At 61.9% G+C, this 15,810-nt stretch overlaps 2 protein-coding genes across 2 annotated transcripts in view; one reads left to right on the plus strand and one right to left on the minus strand.

Annotated features, from left to right (window-relative positions):
* Positions 1 to 3,406, minus strand: part of CHST13 (carbohydrate sulfotransferase 13) — a 12,940-nt gene extending 9,534 nt beyond the window's left edge. The window contains exon 1 of the mRNA XM_059940545.1: positions 3,310 to 3,406. Coding sequence (XP_059796528.1) covers positions 3,310 to 3,406 — 97 coding nt within the window. The remainder of the gene's footprint in view (positions 1 to 3,309) is intronic.
* UROC1 (urocanate hydratase 1) overlaps positions 2,678 to 15,810 on the plus strand; it is a 36,005-nt gene continuing 22,872 nt past the window's right edge. Inside the window, exons 1-4 of the mRNA XM_059940544.1 lie at positions 2,678 to 2,840; positions 13,849 to 13,979; positions 14,653 to 14,746; positions 15,584 to 15,643. Of these exons, the coding sequence (XP_059796527.1) occupies positions 2,769 to 2,840; positions 13,849 to 13,979; positions 14,653 to 14,746; positions 15,584 to 15,643 (357 nt within the window). The 5' untranslated portion in view covers positions 2,678 to 2,768. The remainder of the gene's footprint in view (positions 2,841 to 13,848; positions 13,980 to 14,652; positions 14,747 to 15,583; positions 15,644 to 15,810) is intronic.

Below are 15,810 nucleotides of genomic sequence, written 5' to 3' on the forward strand. Positions count from 1 at the left end.
AGGGGCCCTGTCCTCACTGACCCCCCCCAGCCCTGGCACCTTGGCTCACCAGGAGTCACTGGGCATTTCTGCATTTATTCTGCGTGGGACCAAATCCTGGTGTCTCATTAGAAACGGTGGCTGCCTACAGGGCCCTACACTGCACGACTGCAGGGGCGCCGAGGCCATCGTGGACCGTTCCCTCGGCCTGGGTCCCCAGGTGCTGCTGTGCCCGAGAAGGCAGCGGACGGACAGCGGGGACAGAGCCGGCGTCCCCACCCGAGCCTCCTGGGTCCTTCCCCCTGGAGCCCCTCCAGGAAGGCTGTTGGGGGAGAAGGTCCCTGTTAGCCCACATCACGCTCGGACCTCGGACAGGAAGCGGGGCCCTAAGGGACAGGCTGTGCCCCGGAGGACGAGGAGGGCAGCAGTCCAGCCCAGAAGGGAGGGGCGGGCCCCCTGGGAACAAGCCCCCCCCCACACCCAGGGTCCCCTGGAAGTGGGCAGAAGCCCAGCCTGGCTCTGAGAGAAACACCCCTGATTGCCAACCTCAGGAAAGATGCTCAACCCTGTGAACCCGGAAGGGGATGGAGGTCAGGACGGGGTGGGGTAGGGTGGGCCCCAGCACCTCCCAGCAAGGCCCCTGTGGACCAGCAGGGGTGGGGAGCTAAAGTAGCAGCATCACGGCTCTCCCTGGGTGTGCCTCTGGGGACAGAGGGTACAGACTGCAGATCTGGGGTTTTGATGTTAAAACAGAAACTCTGGGAGGGCAGGTTATCAGTAAGTTCTGTCCCCAGCCCCGATTGACGCTGGCACAAACAGGCACCCAGCGAATACGTGGTCAAGGGCATCACACAGAAGCAGTCAGTCACCCCACCAGGTAAGCCACAGGGGAAGCCAAGGGTGGGCGGGCAGGGGGGACAGTGGGCCTGTCAGTGGGGCCGGGGCGAGGGTAGGGCGCTGAGGGCAGCAGTGCCCCAGGCAGCTGTCCCACCTCCTCTGGCATCTTCCTCGTCCCCAGGACCCTGGCCACTAGGTCAGCATTGGCCTGACGGGCACCAGTTGGGCTGCTCCAGACCTCCCCACTAGAAAAGGGGCAGCGGAGCCCGCTTCAGGGGTCTCCTGCCCACCTTGTGGCAACTTCTGCCGCTTTGGAGACTCACCTGCCTGGAGGAAGGGGCTGCAGTCCCTCCTGGGCCCTGGAGCCCTATCCCCCCACCACGAGCCACATGCTCCACCCCATTCCAGCTCGGGCCACGCTGCCGGGACACACTCGGAGATGCCGCAGGCCCTGTTGAAGCCATTTCCAGAGGCCCTGGACAGAGAGCCTGCCCTTTCTGCCCAGCTGTCTCTGCCCCCTCTGCCGGGCCTGCAGGCCCACCATTAGCACAGCCTCACTGGCTCCTGGGGTCAGGGGCTTCAGCTCAGGGCTTGGGGGCAGAGGAGCCAGCAGGGTAGGTTGGCTTGATTAACCCTTGCTTGTCCAGGTCACCCTCAAAGCTCTGATGGCTGGCAGCAGGCCATGGGGAAAGGTCTGAGAGTCCAGAAGGAACAGAGAGGGGCTCTGGGAAGCAGAAGAAAGGCCCCTCCCCACCTGGGGGCGCTGGAAGCAGGGTTCCAGAAGGGTCTGCCAGGCCAGACGCAGTGAGGCCACCCTGCTGCGGGAGAGGGTCATGGCCAAGGGTATTCATGAGGCAGGTTCGGCTCAGGTGGGGAACGGCCTGAGCAAAGGCTAGGAAGGGGGCATGGGAGGCACCCTCCTAATCTACAGGAGAGGGAGGAGGTCAGAAGGAACAAAGTGCAGGTTCTCTCTCCCCCCACACCTGAGCCTGAGCCCTGGGGGCCAGGAACCACTGTGCCCTGCCCGGCCCTAGGTGCTGGTAAACATTTGTTCGAGAAAGAGTGGGTGGCCAGTGTCATGACCGCAGACACTAGGACTACAGCCCACACAGTGCCGGGGGACGCTCGGCTCAGCTAGGACATGGGAGCCCCCTCCCCAGGAGCCAGGAGCACCACCCCCATGGCCACCCAGCCCTCAGAACTGGTCGGGGGACAGAAAGACTGACTGCGGCTCCCTCTCGTGGGCCTGGGGAGGCGGCGAGGTCTGGGAAGCTGTGTCCAGACATGGCGGGGACGGTGTGAACGGCAGGGTGACTGGGCAGAGCCCTGGTGAGCACCGAGGAGCCTCCCAAGCCCAGCTCACCTGGACCGCAGCCCAGAGGCAGGCACAGAGGTTTGAGGTGAGGAGGAGAAGGAAGCCCCTCACCCCAGGATGCGGGGGGCACCACGCCACCCATGTGACATCCGGCTTGATGAAGAGGCTGGGAGCCAGGCACTTTTCTCCCATTTAACTCCACTTCCCCAGAGACCCTGTAAGGAAGAACTCGAGCAGCCCATTTTATAGATGGGAGTACTGAGGCCCTGGGCAGTGGGGCAGGGATAGGTCACCCAGACCCAGCCAGGTGGGTACGTGCTGACCCAAAAGTCTCCTCAGCCTCATCTCTTGAGCCACCCTGACCCCACACTCCCATGGTCCCCTCCCACCTGGGGACACGGTTACTTCCTCCCTGGACCCCCTCTGCAAGGCTCCAAAGGCGTGATTCCAAGGATTCTTGCAGAGCCCACAGGGGGTGGGGGAGGAGATACAGATTCCCCCAACACACACTTTCACATTCACTCACTCACACCAGGAAAAGGCAAACAGAGCAGAGGTCAGAACAGGCCTCTGGGCACCTCCAGCCCCAGGCCGCCCACGGGCCCCTCGGCCTCTCCCGTGAGTGAAAACTCAACATATGCCCGGCTCGGAGCTGGAAATCCGCACGGCGGTCACGACTGGCTGCCTGTTTCCCCCACCGGACCATGAGGTGGGTACTCAGGACCCTAGTCCTTCCCAGTGCGAACTTCAGGCGGAGCAGGCGCGCCAGGGCGCAGCGCGGTGCGCGGAGGGGCCACCTCCGGACCCGGAGCGTCAAGCCCGCCACCCTTGCGCGGCCGCGCACCCGGAGGGGTTTCCGGGCGCTAATCGGGGTGAGCTCGAGGCAAAGGAGGCAAACTTCCCGGGTGGGCCTAATGCCTTCCGCCGCCCACCACTCACCTGGTCCCTGGGCACAGGCTGGGAGGCCCGAACTGTCACCTCTCACCTCTCCGGGCCTTGGGAGACCAACTCCCGAGGGGACAAGACCCTTGCGGGGAGCCGGGACAAGGGCGGCGCGTTTAGAGCCTTTCTGAGCCCACCCGCCCCAGTCCCCCAGCCCGGGAGGAAACCGTAGGTGCCCCGACCCGGTCGGGGGACCGGCCGCTGGTGGGGCGGCCCTGGGGCCGGCGGGCACTCACCCGGGCGCAGGGCGCGGGGCGCGGCGCCCAGGAGCAGGAGCGCGGCGCCCAGACAGGCGGCCACCAGCGCGCGCCGCCGCCAGCAGCGCCTCCCCATGCTTGCCCGGCGCGCGCCGCTGTCCGCGGGGTCCGGCCCGGCCCGCACCCGAAGCCGGCCCCCCACCCCGCCCCTGGACCCGCCCACGGACGAGTCCTCGGACTAGGACCAGAAACCCGCCCCAGGGCAACTCGCCCCAGGCCCTCCCGCTGGCCCGCCGGCGGACGAGTCCTCGGACCCGGACCCGCACCGGGAGCCGGACCCGAAACCCTACCCCTAGCCCACCCCAGGGCCGCCCAGGGGCTGGTCCTCGCTCCTGGATCCGGACTCGGGACCCTCCCGGCGGCGCGCACCACTGCCCTCGGCGCGGGGGCGGGGGCGAGGGCTCTGCTCGCCAGGGGCGGGGTTGGGGGGGCGAGGCGGCGACTGCTGGGGACCAGGCAGGTGGGCGAGGCGGGTCGGCGGGCCAGTCTGCCCGGCCCCCACCGAGTCCAGCGGGGCAGCCGAGCAGTGGTCCAGGGCGCGAAGGGTGGAGACTGGGTGGAGGGAGACCTGTCGCCGGCGCGGCTCCGTCCTCTTCCGCTCGTCCGGGGGCGCCATCCTCTACCCGAGGCCGAGAAGCCTTGTCACATTGGCGGATGAGCGGGTCGGGGGAGCACGGTGTCCCCTTGCCTTTTTGCTGCGTTACGTACCAGGGGTCCAGGGGCTGGCTTGGGGGACCAGCCGCCTATACATGACTCCCCCGGAACCCCCCTTCCCGGAATCAGGCCCAAGGGTGCCTCTTTCTCCTCCCAAGCCCACCCTGTAGCCTTGTTTTACACGGGGGTCTCCAGGTCCTGCCTGGATCCCCGCGCCTGCAGGCCGCAGCCAGGGGAGAGGGGGGGCGGGGCGGGGGCTGAGGTGGGGGGGGGGGTCCCACTTCTCGCCTCCGGCCATCAGGACTGTTGTGCCTCACCTGGTCCGCCACAGCTGCTCCAGACCCCAGGGGAGCACTTAGAACTCGCTGAGGACTCCTGAGTACAGGGGGATGACAGTGGATCCCTGGGGGCTGGGAGACCCGGCCTGAACCCAGGGTCTTGATGCCTAGAAATCAGGCTAGCAGGGCACCCGCGGGGGCAGCTGGTGCTGTGTGTGCTGGTGTGTGTGCTTGAGCCAACACTGAGCAGTGTGAGTGTGTGGGAAAGGCTGCGTTTCTGAACTGCTTTTGAAGAATCTGGTGATTCCAACCCTGGTGGTGCCACTTATGTGCTGTGTGAGATCAAGAAAGTGGCCTAACCTCTCTGTGCCCCAGTTCCCTTTGCAGTGGGGTAGTACTAGGACACACCTCATCATGTTGTGGGAACTAAATGAGACACAGGAGATGTTTGGCACGGCGTCTGGCACTCAATGAATGCCATCTAAGTACTTGACGTTGGTGATTATTTTATTTTTACAGTTACTGTCTGTTTCTGGCAGGTGACTCTGGTTTCTGTTAAGGTGCTGATAGAAAAATTCCTTCCCGTTATGTGTAAGTTTTAAAGGTCTATTTAAAGGAGAATATTAAATAAATAATAGTTCTGCTGTCTTAAAGATATGGCTCCAAGTGCTATGATAGGTCTGAAATGGCAGAGGGGCAGGAAACAGTTCCCAGACAAACCAGAAGCTCCTTATTATGACTTTCCAGACAACCGGGACAGAGAGCCTTGGGGAGCATCCAGTTCACGCCCAGAATGGCCTGCAGGCAGGGCTGCTGCTGCCCTGGGCCCAGGACCTGGATTCCCAGTTATCTACACCCCCAGCCGGCCCCCAATCTCCCCTACACCTGCATTGGGACCAGCGTTCTCTGTAGGGTCCCAGCCCCTGGCGTCCTTAGGAAGGAGCCTCGGTCCCTGTGCTGCCACCTGGTGGCCAAAGTTGAGGACAGCATCTCAGCCCATTCCCATCCAGGAAAGTCCCTGGAGGCCCCTGGGGGCCCAGTGCTGGGTCCTGGGGTGGGAGGGTGAGCATGCCTCGCCAGAGGCCCAGGGCCTTGGCAGCTCCCCTGAAAAGACACCAGCTGCGGCCTCTGCCCTCTCACGGGAGTTCGCATGCATTCAATCCCTCGTTCAACAGGCACTGGGTACCCACCGGGTGCTGAGGCCCTAGGGGAGGACAGGACCGGGCGCTTTCTGCCCTCGTGGGTTACAGTATGGATGGCGGAGGGCATAGGAAAAGGAGCGAACATGTGCGATCACGGCAGGTGGTAAACGTGCTATGAAGAAAATAAGGGTGGGCAGAGGGAGGTGTGCAGGGCCAGCCTCGGGAGGTGCCAGCAGCAGAGGTGATTAGGTGTCGAGCTGCAGAAGGAACAGCCCTTGCGGAGGCCCTGAGGCGCCCTGCTAATAGCTGTTGCTAAGTAACAAAGTGCCCTAAAATTTAGGCGTTAAACATTTCAATTTCACTCACAATTTAGTGGGTGAGGAATTGGGGAAGGGGCTCAGTTGAGTGCTTCTCACCGGGGATCTCATGCTACTGCGTCAGATGGCAGCTGGGACTGGTCGTCCGGAGGCTGGCCCAGGCTGGCCGACCCGAGGCTCCGTCACAGCTGGCAGACACCGCAGCGCTCTCACTCCTCACGCCCCAAGTGGGGTCTGGCTCCGGGCGTTGCTCCCACAGAGCCTCAGGCTGCCTCCTGTTGGTTCCCCGGGAACCACTAGGGGTGCCCCAGCCTCACTCAGAGAAGCACCCAAGCAAGGATTTGCCGGCTTGTTTAAAACCACCATGGGCGTAAAGATGCACATGCTCCTTGAACGGGAAGCAGCAAGGGGGCTCTGAGGTGGCCAAGGTGGATGGGAGAAGTGGAAGAGGCAGACAGGGCGTCCACGTCCCCAGCCCGTCGTGGGCCACCGTGTGGGCTGTTCTAACTGCCCCGCTGCCGACGGACTACGGGGAGGGGGGAGGGGGGTGGGGAGGGAGGGAGGCTGGGCTGACTCTGGGAGAGATGAGGGGTGTGGACCAAGGGGCGGTGGTCTCAGGGCCCCGGCTATACTCAGAGAAGGCACCCAGGGCGGCAGAGTGGCTGGAGGGGAAGGAGGGGAAGCAGGGACTAAGTTGATGGTCCAAGGGACAGAGGTCCTGCCGGGCTCGAGAAGGCCTGATGGGCCTGCTGGTGACACGGCAGAGGTTGGGGCCCAGTGTGGCCTGGGTGGTAGTACCAGGCGGGCAGGGCTGGGCTTTCGGTGCTGGTCGCCGGGTGCTAGGAAGAGAGGCTGGCCAGGACAGGAGTAGCCGCTGGGAGTGACGGGAGGGGAGACTTAAGGCAGGCAGTCGACGCTGAAGAGGACAGGCCACGGCCAGCACCAGGAGCCCGAGGCCTGAGGCCCAGGGAGGCACATGCTGAGGGCCTGCCTGCCTTTCTTTACTCCTTGTTAGTTTTACATTTTGTTTATTTGGTTTGTCCATGGAGCAAAATTCAAAAACTCCACAGTTCTCTTGAATTGAGGTGAAATTCAGATACCATAAAATTACTCATTGAAAAGTGTACAATTTAGTGGCATTCAGTGCCCTGGCAATGTGGAAAGCACCAGTCTTACAGGGAAGGGTCTCCTTTCCTCCTGTTCTCTCCCAGTTCCTTGTGGATCCTTCAGAGACAGTTCACGCCCACGTGTATACGTTTTCTTTGCTTTCTGTGCTACTACATTGCTCTGTTCCTTGCTTCTTTGATAGTGGCAACAATTAGAAAAGTAACATCTTATCCGGTGCTGATTCTGTGCAGGCGCTGTTCTAAGACCTTCACGTGTGTTACCTCGTTTAATACTCAGACAGATCCCATGACGTAGCTACTGTTATTGCTTTCATTTTACAGACCAGGAAACTGAGGCACAGAGAGGCCCGCACCTCAGCGGGGCTGAGGAGGGTGCAGCTGCCGCTGGCCGGCCTCCCGCCACCCAGGGGGCAGGGAGGAGGGACACGAGGGGCACCACACCCTGTGCGGGGTCAGTGTCGCGGGCCCCCATCATCAAGACACAAACCCCACGTCGCCTGCCTGGTGTCACTCCCCCACGAGACACACCCGGACACGAGAGCGCTCCCCATGCTGTGTCCTAGAAAACACGCCCCTCAGGGCCAGCACCCCCTAAAAGGACAAACGGACCCTCACCCAGGCGTCCCTGGCGTGGAGCCCGCCTCTCCCAGGACACCGCCCCCAGGTCAACACTGCGGGCCGCCAGCCTGGGGGCCGTGACCCTACGACCTACGATCTACGCACGGCTCCTTCCGGAGGCCCGGGGCCAATGAGGGGCTGGAGGAGGTGGGCCTGGAGCCAGAGGACCCCGCCCAGCTGGACCTCGGCTGCCCAGTCTCTCCGCGGCCCCCGCACGGAGTGGGCCTCCGCCTCGCCTCTGCCAGACATGTCCAGCCTCCAGGCGCTGTGCTCCGGCCTGCCCTTGCGGCCCCTCCCAGAGAACCGTGGACGCTGGGCCGGGGTGCCCCACGCGCCGGTCAGGACCCCCGGCCTCAGCCCCGCTGAGGAGCAGGTAAGAGGCTGGGCCCCCTCCTGCAGGGCCGTTTGCCCTCTGGGTGGTCCGGCTGGGCAGTGCCCACGTCCTGCTCTGAGCTGTGTGTGCCAGACTCCTTCACACCCAATATCCCTCGTTCTTTGCCCAGCGGCCTCCCTGGGGTGCAGGACTCCGGCCCCCATTTACTGATGGGAGGGACCCTGGGGCTCACGATCACCCAGCCAGGAAGCGGGGGCCTGTGGCCACCTCCAGCCCGGGAAGGCGAAGTGAGTGCAGGAGCCGGACTGCACGTCCTGCCCCAGCTTCCGGAGCCTGAGCCACCAGGTGCCCCGCTCCTGGCCACGACACACAGGTGTGCGCAGGCGGCCGCAATGAGGCAGAGAAAGAGCTTTCTCCTGTTTTCCTCTCCTGTTTTCCTTTACTGAGGATGGCTTGACAACTTCAGGAACCGTGGGGGAAAGTAGCAAATGCAAGTGAGCGCAGAGATTTAAAGAGGGATCCCGCCACCCAGACAGGCTGCCGCCCTCCCGGGGCGGCCATGGCAGGGGGGGCACAGGGCGTGCAAACTGGAGGGGCTGGCGGGCGGATCAGGCGGACTTTAGAGTTTCCACCCTGGTCACCTGCCTGCTGGGCGCCAATGCCTCGACCTTTGGCGTGGGGATGGTCCTGGGGGACAAGGAGAAATAGGCGTATTGATCTGTGCCCCACCCCCTTCCTGCTGCTGTTTGGTCTTTGACCCGGGTTCCTGACACTGAGCTCCTAGATCTGCTGGAATTCCCTGGGCGGTAGGAGGCCACTCCGGCGGCTCCTGGTCGGGGCTGGTCACCAGAAAGACCAATCCGTGGTTGCACGTTGGAACTTTCAACGTGAGGGGCCGGGAATGGAGTTAATGATCCGCCATGCCTACGCCTCCCGAATCCTCCAGCTACAGGGTTGGCAGCAGCTGGGTTTGTGAACACGTGGAGGTGCCGGGGGGGTGCCTGCCCCTTTCCCCGCCCCCGCCGAGGGTTGCTGCTCACCTGTACCCTCCATCACATCCTTTGTTAGATAATAAACCAGCGAACGTGTTCCCCTGAGTTCTGTGAGCCCTTCTGGCGAATTATTAAACCTGAGGAGGGGCGTGGGCTCCCCATTTCTAGCTGGTTGGCCAGGAGCACAGACGACAACGGGGCGTGTAATTGGCATCTGAAGCGGGGCCATCTCGTGGGGCTGAGCCCTTAGCCTGCGGGTGGGCTCTGGGCGGACTTCGGTCCACAGTGTCCCGGCTGGACTGAAGTGTAGGACGCCAGCCGGCTGGGAGGAGCGGTGGGTGTTGGAGGGCCCACCCGTCCACTCCCCGCCAGGACCTGCGCGAGGACACGAGAGCTCCTCCTGGACAGGCCCAGACCCAGGGACCGCTTCCTCGGTGGCCGGCTTTACGCTCTCCTGTGGCTGGTTTTCTGTTTTATTTAAATGTCCCTTTGAATTTTGACATAAGCTTTTAAAGGTAGTTTTAAGAGATAAGTCAAATATCATAACGTTTTATAATCTTTTGGTGTCTCCTTCCGGACACTTTCTATGTGCGCACAAGGTGTGTGTGTCCGTCCTTCTTAAAAGCATAAGTGGAAGCTTTCCATACAGGCTGGTTTCTTTTGAGGCTGTTCCTTGTTGGTGCGTTTGGAGCTGCCCCATTGTTTGAACTGTTGTTGTTTTTCGTGGTTTGGATGAACGAAAACATGCTTCACTCTTTGGTCTTCTTTAAGTGGATTCTGTTGAAACGCAGAGGATGGTCTGGCTGTCGCGTTTCAGTCACTGTGGGACTGTAGTGCAGAGGGAGGGTCTCGTCACATCCTGTCAGAAACGTCCTCGGCATCCCCGCTCCCCCACGTGCAGCTTCTCTTACGGATATTTCCCCAAAGCATGCCCCACCCTCAGGGGCTGTGCTGGACCTGAGATCCCAAATCTGAAGACCTCCCACCACTGCTGACCATAATCCTCAGCTTTTTGAGGGTGGGGTTCTGTGGGGCTCACTTCTGGGTCTTCAGTGATTCCAGAGCTGTTTGTTGAATGAGTGAACAAGACCATGTGCTAAGCGCCCGAACCAACACCCTCCAAGAGTTCAGCGGGCGGGAGAAACCTAGGAAAGCTTCTTGGAGGAGGTGGTCTTGGCACCAGGGGCAAGGTTCCCAGACTGGGAGATCTGAGAGGGGAGGCATCTGGGACGGAAGGAGGCAGTGAGCGGAGATGCAGAGACGGGCCTGTGCAAAGGAAGCTGGGGTGGACGAGGCCCCGCGTAGGCCCAGGCTGGGTGCCGACCTCAAGAGCCAGGCCCAGCCCGACTACTGGGGGCCCTGGATGCCTGCCAGTGTGCACTGCGTCAGGAGCCCGTGAAGGTCTCGGAGCAGGAGTGTGACCCGCTGCTCGGCATGCTGCCCACAGAGAGCGAGGGCTGGCGCAGAGCTCCTGGGGGGCAGGCGGACAGGGGCCCGGCGTGGAGGCCATGAGTGTGCAGACGGTCGTCCTGGCAGCTGGCCCCCCGGTGGCCCGTGTGTGCCAGGTGCTGGGGGAACAGCCCTGTGAGGCGGGGGCCACGTGCTCATTTTACAGGAGAGGAGCCTGAAGTGCAGAGAGGTGAGGTGTGCAGGCTGGAAGAGTCAAGGGCAGGGATTCTCCCCTCAGGGCCTCCCGAAGCACCAGCCCTCCTGCATCACCTTCCAGCCTCCAGAGGCGCCTGCGTTCCTGGGCTCCTGGGCCCGTCCTCTGTGTTCAAAGCTGGCAGCACAGCACGTTGAAATCCCTCTTTCTCACTCTGACCCTCCCCTCTCCTCTCGGAAGGACGCTTGTGATTACTGGGGCCGACCTGGAGAGGCAGGATCATCTCACATCTCAAAGTCCTTCCGTCATCACATCTGCAGAGTCTCTTTTGCCGTGTAACATAACATATTCCCGGCGAATAGGGTGTGGACATCTTTGGGGGCCATGATCCTGTCCCCCATCCCATCAGGCACCCAGGATTCTCTAGCCCAGCGGCTGAACACGGGACTTTGATGAATAATCCCGTGACCCTAAGGGTACAGGCCGCTGAGCTTGTCCGATTCTCATGCCTGTGAGGTCAAGGTCGGGGAGGTGGAGGGGTCTCTAGAATTCTGTCCAGTTTATGTGCCTTAGATACTTCTGGTTTTGCCAGTAAGAGCCCCCTGGTAGCTGCATTATATGATAACAGGCCACAGTCTCACCTGTGAAAATCCACGTGCTACACAGCAGACCCTCCGGGGCAGACTCGCGGCGGAGCTGAGGCAGTAGCACTGCGGCATGCGCGCCAGCTGAGCCCGGGGGTGAGTCCCCAAGTGTGGCCCCCACGGGCTCTTCCTGGCAGCGTTTGAAGTAAACTGAAGACCTTGTAACAAGGCAGCTGCAAAGCTGGGGAGGGGGAGAAGCAAGAAACGCCCCAGGCTCTGGCTCGGGTGTCTTTACAGGAGCAGGCGGGCGGCCTCCCGGGCTGGTCCAGCCGGAGGTTAGCAGGGCCCGGTAGGCAGCTGTGCCTGCCTCTCCGAGCTCATTGGGAAGGCGGCCCGCCTCTCCGCCTGGCCTGTCCTCACGGGGCCTCCTCTGCTGAGGCTGCCCCTCATACCCCGGGGCAGGCCGCACGCTGTCCGAGTTCCATTTTCTCATCCTGACCCCGAGAACTGCCCCCCATTCAGAGCTTGGAGTATTGAATCCGGGCCAGCAGAGCTGCTGCTTTTTTAATTTTTTCACTCAAGAAGTAGTCACTGCAGGCCTATTATGTAAATTCAGACACAGAAGATAAAGTTATTGAACAGAAGTATAATAGAAGACAACTTTGCTGAACTGGTAAAAATGTGAAATTTCAGATAAAGAGACAGTTTATCGTTGAAAGAACAAAAAGAAACCCCAATGTAGAATAGTCCACATGAAGGCATAGCCAGGCTAATTTTCTGAATTTCAGGGATAAAGAGAAATTCACCAATCCTGAGATGAAAATTGTACACAAGGAGAAATAGCCCACCAGCTGTGAAGTGGGCTTAGGGGGTCGGAACCAGTATTCGTTAGAAAATGAAATAAAAGAAGCTACAGTTGCGTAGGAAGTATTAGGGCCCATGTAGTAAGGTCAAGCCTCCCGTGGAGCGTGTGTGTGTGACACGTTGCTTTTGAAAGTTTTCTGTAAATGTTCAGTTTCTCTTGGCAAACTCTGATTAGAAGCTGTACACTGATAGAAAAAACCACCCAACCTCTTCATCGAGGAGTAACATGGACCCCAGAGGCCCAGGCCGAGGGGACCGGACACGACCGTGAAGGGCCCAGCCCTCCTGACCTCTGGCGTGCGCCTAGCCCTGCCTGCCCTTGAAGACGTGTCCCTGGCCTTCTGCAGCATGTCCTTCCCACGCCGGCCTCTTCCCCTCCCGCCCCGCTGCTGCGCGTGGCTTGCACGTGCCTCCCCGGGGGTCCCGGGCCAGCAGCAGCAGCTGGGAACCCGTCAGAAACGTGAGTCAGAGACGCTGCGGGCGGGGCGGGGCGGGCCCAGCCCTCCGGATGCACCTGACCCTCTGGGCGATTCTCAAGTCTGCTGGAGTCTGAGCACCTCCTGTGGAGGTATTTCTAGCCGCCTTTCGATTTTTCCAAGAGAGAAGGGATTATGTGCTTTTACTCCACGTGGACGTTAAAGAGGGACTCGCTGTGCAAACCTTTTCAAGTTCCCGTCACTCCTGAGCTGGAGTTTCCCTCGTTGCCCTTCTTGCCCTCGGCTCCTTCCTGAATCACCCTTCCCCTCGTCTCTCCTCCCACCCCACCTGCCCCCAGGCCCCCAGTGACACCCTTGTCGCGCGTGCTGGACCTCAGGGCACACGGGACAGGCTGTCCTCCTCCTGGGCCTCTGCCCTCGGCTCCTGGCCGGGTCCCAGCTCTCTGTCTCCCGGGCTGGCCCTCCGCCCCGCCTGCCCACGTGCTGGTGTCCTCAGGGCCCAGGCCGGGGCCATAGGCTCTTCTCCTGTCACCTCTGCCCACCCGTCTTCTCTGAGGCTACACTGCCTCCCCCTCGGTGGACCTGTGCTGAATGAATACGTTCACACCGGCTCCTCATCACGCGCCCAAAGCAGTTCGTTCTCCAGGGTCAGCTGGTTGAAGGAATGGCCTCGACGTCCACCCTGACACAGGGTCGTCACCCCGCACCCCCAACCGCAGGCCCCTGCCGGGTGGTGGGAGGGGGAGCGCTGTGAAGGGTCCACCGGGACCCTGGCCCTCCTTGAGCTCAGCGAGACTGATGGGAGGCAAGGAAACAACCAATGGTGAAGCGTCCGAAGACGCAAATCCTGGCTGGGAGAGAAGCATGGGGGTGCCGAGAGTCAAGACGGCAAGGTCAAGGCGGGCCCCCAAGGACAGGCATCTGGACTGCGGCTTCGAGGAGGGGGCTCCCAGGGAGGCAGCTGGCACGGGGGCTGGGGCAGCGGGAAGGGAAGGGGCCGAGGCGCCGAGGCCGGACAGGAGCACGAGGGCCTCCTGGAGAAGGCTGACGGGGGCAGGAGTCGGGCTACTCTCCCTGGTGCGATGAGAAGCCTTAGACACTTCTTCCTGCTCTTGGGCGCCTGTCCCTGGTGTCAGGCACTGCTGCAGGCCTCCCGGAGCTGTGTGCCGCCCGAGGCTACCGGCCACGCTGGGTACTGCTCCACACTTGCACAAAGAGCCTCCGGCCCCGGCTTGTCAGCTTGCCCTCCCCTTGAGTCTGCACCTGCCGCTGTAGCCACAGGCCTCGGGGCAGCCCCTCTCTGGTCCTTGCCTTGGGTCAAGCAGCCTGGTCCCCGGTGAGCAAGAAGAGGGAGGGACTTGAGGGCTGCCGACGGGATGCAGGAAGGGCAGTCAAGGAAGGCTTCCTGCAGGAGGCAACATGGTAGGCTGGCCTGGGGTGAGGACCAGGCAGTCTCCGGATGGGGCCCTGGGTTTCTGAGTGGAGCAGAGGCAAATCCAGGTGGGGAGATCTTGGCCTGGAGCCGCACCCCTGCTGTCCTCACCTCTCTCCCCTTCCCCCACCCCCAGCTGGCGCTGAGGAATGCCCTTCGGTACTTCCCCCCGGACACCCAGGAGCTGCTGGCCCCCGAGTTCGCCCAGGAGCTGCGACTGTATGGGCACATCTACATGTACCGCTTCTGCCCCGACATTGAAATGAAGTGAGTGCTGCAGGCACAGCTGCACAGGGGCCCAGAGTGGGAGGCTCCCTGGAGGGACCCTGCTGGGGGTCAGGACACAGTGAGGGGGAGGTCCAGGCTGTTCCCACTAGGAGGCCCATGGATGCCTCTGCCCTGGGCCAGGCTTGGGGCTGCAGCCAGGTCCGGGCGGGAGGCTCTGCCTTCCTCAGCGTCCCCAGGAGATGCTGCCCCTGCCCGGGCATCACACTCTGGGCACCATTGTTCTTGGAAATGCCGGAAGCGCAGACTGTCTGGAACGACCCCACAAAGCAGGAGGCACATGCCCTCGCTCCTGCCCGGGCCTGCTGGCCTGGCACCTGCTGCAGAACTGGTGCCCAGGAGCACTGACGGCCTGAGGAAAGGACGGGTGAATCAAGTCCACCTGGAGGACAGGCTTCAGCTCTGCTCTGAAGTCCGCTTTATCCCAGCTGGGGCCTGCCCGCCGGGGAGGGAGGGCGGCCTGGGTGGGAAGGGCCCGGCACAGCGCACGAGCGCGTTTGGGACCACCTGCTGCTGGGAGTTCCCAGGCGCCTTCCGCGGGATGCCAGGGCTTGCTGTCCACCTCTGCGCCCGGGCCGGGCTGGGCCCGAGCTGTAGCAGGAAGGAAGCCTGTGCCCGCCCATCGTCAGGCCTGGCAGCTGCACCCCCTTTGCAGGGCCTACCCCGTGGAGCAGTACCCCTGCCGCACGAGAGTGGCTGCAGCCATCATGCACATGATCATGAACAACCTGGACCCTGCTGTGGCCCAGGTAAAGGCCAGGGAAACGGGGCCGGGGGCCAGCGGTGGAAACGGAGTGGGAGAAACACATGAAATGCTCTCAAGCTTTTTATTCAGAAATAATGACAGATTGGAGGGAAGTTGCAGAGACAGTGCAGAGAGGGCATCATCCCCTTCTCCAGGGCGCCCCCTGCAGCTGCATCTTCCGTAACTACGGTGCAGCATCAGCACCACGACACCAGCGTTGGTACAACAGACACACGTGTAATTTTACATTTTCTAATAGCCACGTGCAAACTGAACAGAAACAGATTTAATACTGTAGTTTGTCCCAGTATATCCAAAATATTATCATTTAACATGTAATCATCAATATAAATATTTTGTAGTGTTTTTTTCCTACTAAGTCTTTGAAACCGGGGGTATATTTTACCCCTAGAGCTTGTCAGACGGGCTGTGGCTCAAGTGCTTGGTGGCCACACGTGCCTTTCCCGGCGTCCTCGAGCGCCAGTCTGTACCTCTGACACCCATATTCAAGAAAGGTTAGGCTTCGGGGGTCCCTGAGTATCTTACTTGAGGGTGAAAGGGTCCCAGGATGTGACCACTCCAGCTAGTGACGGGGGCTTCCTCAGCCCCGGCCCCAGACAGACCCCTGACACTGACCCCAGACCCAGCTCTGACGCTCACCCCAGGCTGAGCACTTACCCAGTCCCGGGTGGGCCGCTGTCCCCGGGCCTTGCCCCTTCTGGCTCCTCCCCTGCCCCCCACTCCTCCTTCGGGGGCCATCGGCCACCCGGCCCGTGAGCCCTGCGCAGGCAGGGGCCTCCCTTCCGGGCCCCCATCTCAGACAGCATCGTGTCCTCCCCAGTTTCCCCAGGAGCTCGTGACCTACGGAGGAAACGGGCAGGTGTTCGGCAACTGGGCTCAGGTACGCTGGACTGTGGCCTGGCCCCGCCCTCACCCCAGGCCTTTCTTCCCCCACGTCCTCTGGCCTGGAAGCACCTTACAGACCAGGCTCAGGACCCGGGCTCTGCCTCCCTGATGCCTGAGATCCCAGCCCTGGAGGCTACCTGGGGACGTCGGAGGTCCTGAGGG

The sequence above is a fragment of the Balaenoptera ricei genome, chromosome 11 (assembly GCF_028023285.1).
Source record: "Balaenoptera ricei isolate mBalRic1 chromosome 11, mBalRic1.hap2, whole genome shotgun sequence".
Lineage (NCBI taxonomy): Eukaryota > Metazoa > Chordata > Mammalia > Artiodactyla > Balaenopteridae > Balaenoptera > Balaenoptera ricei.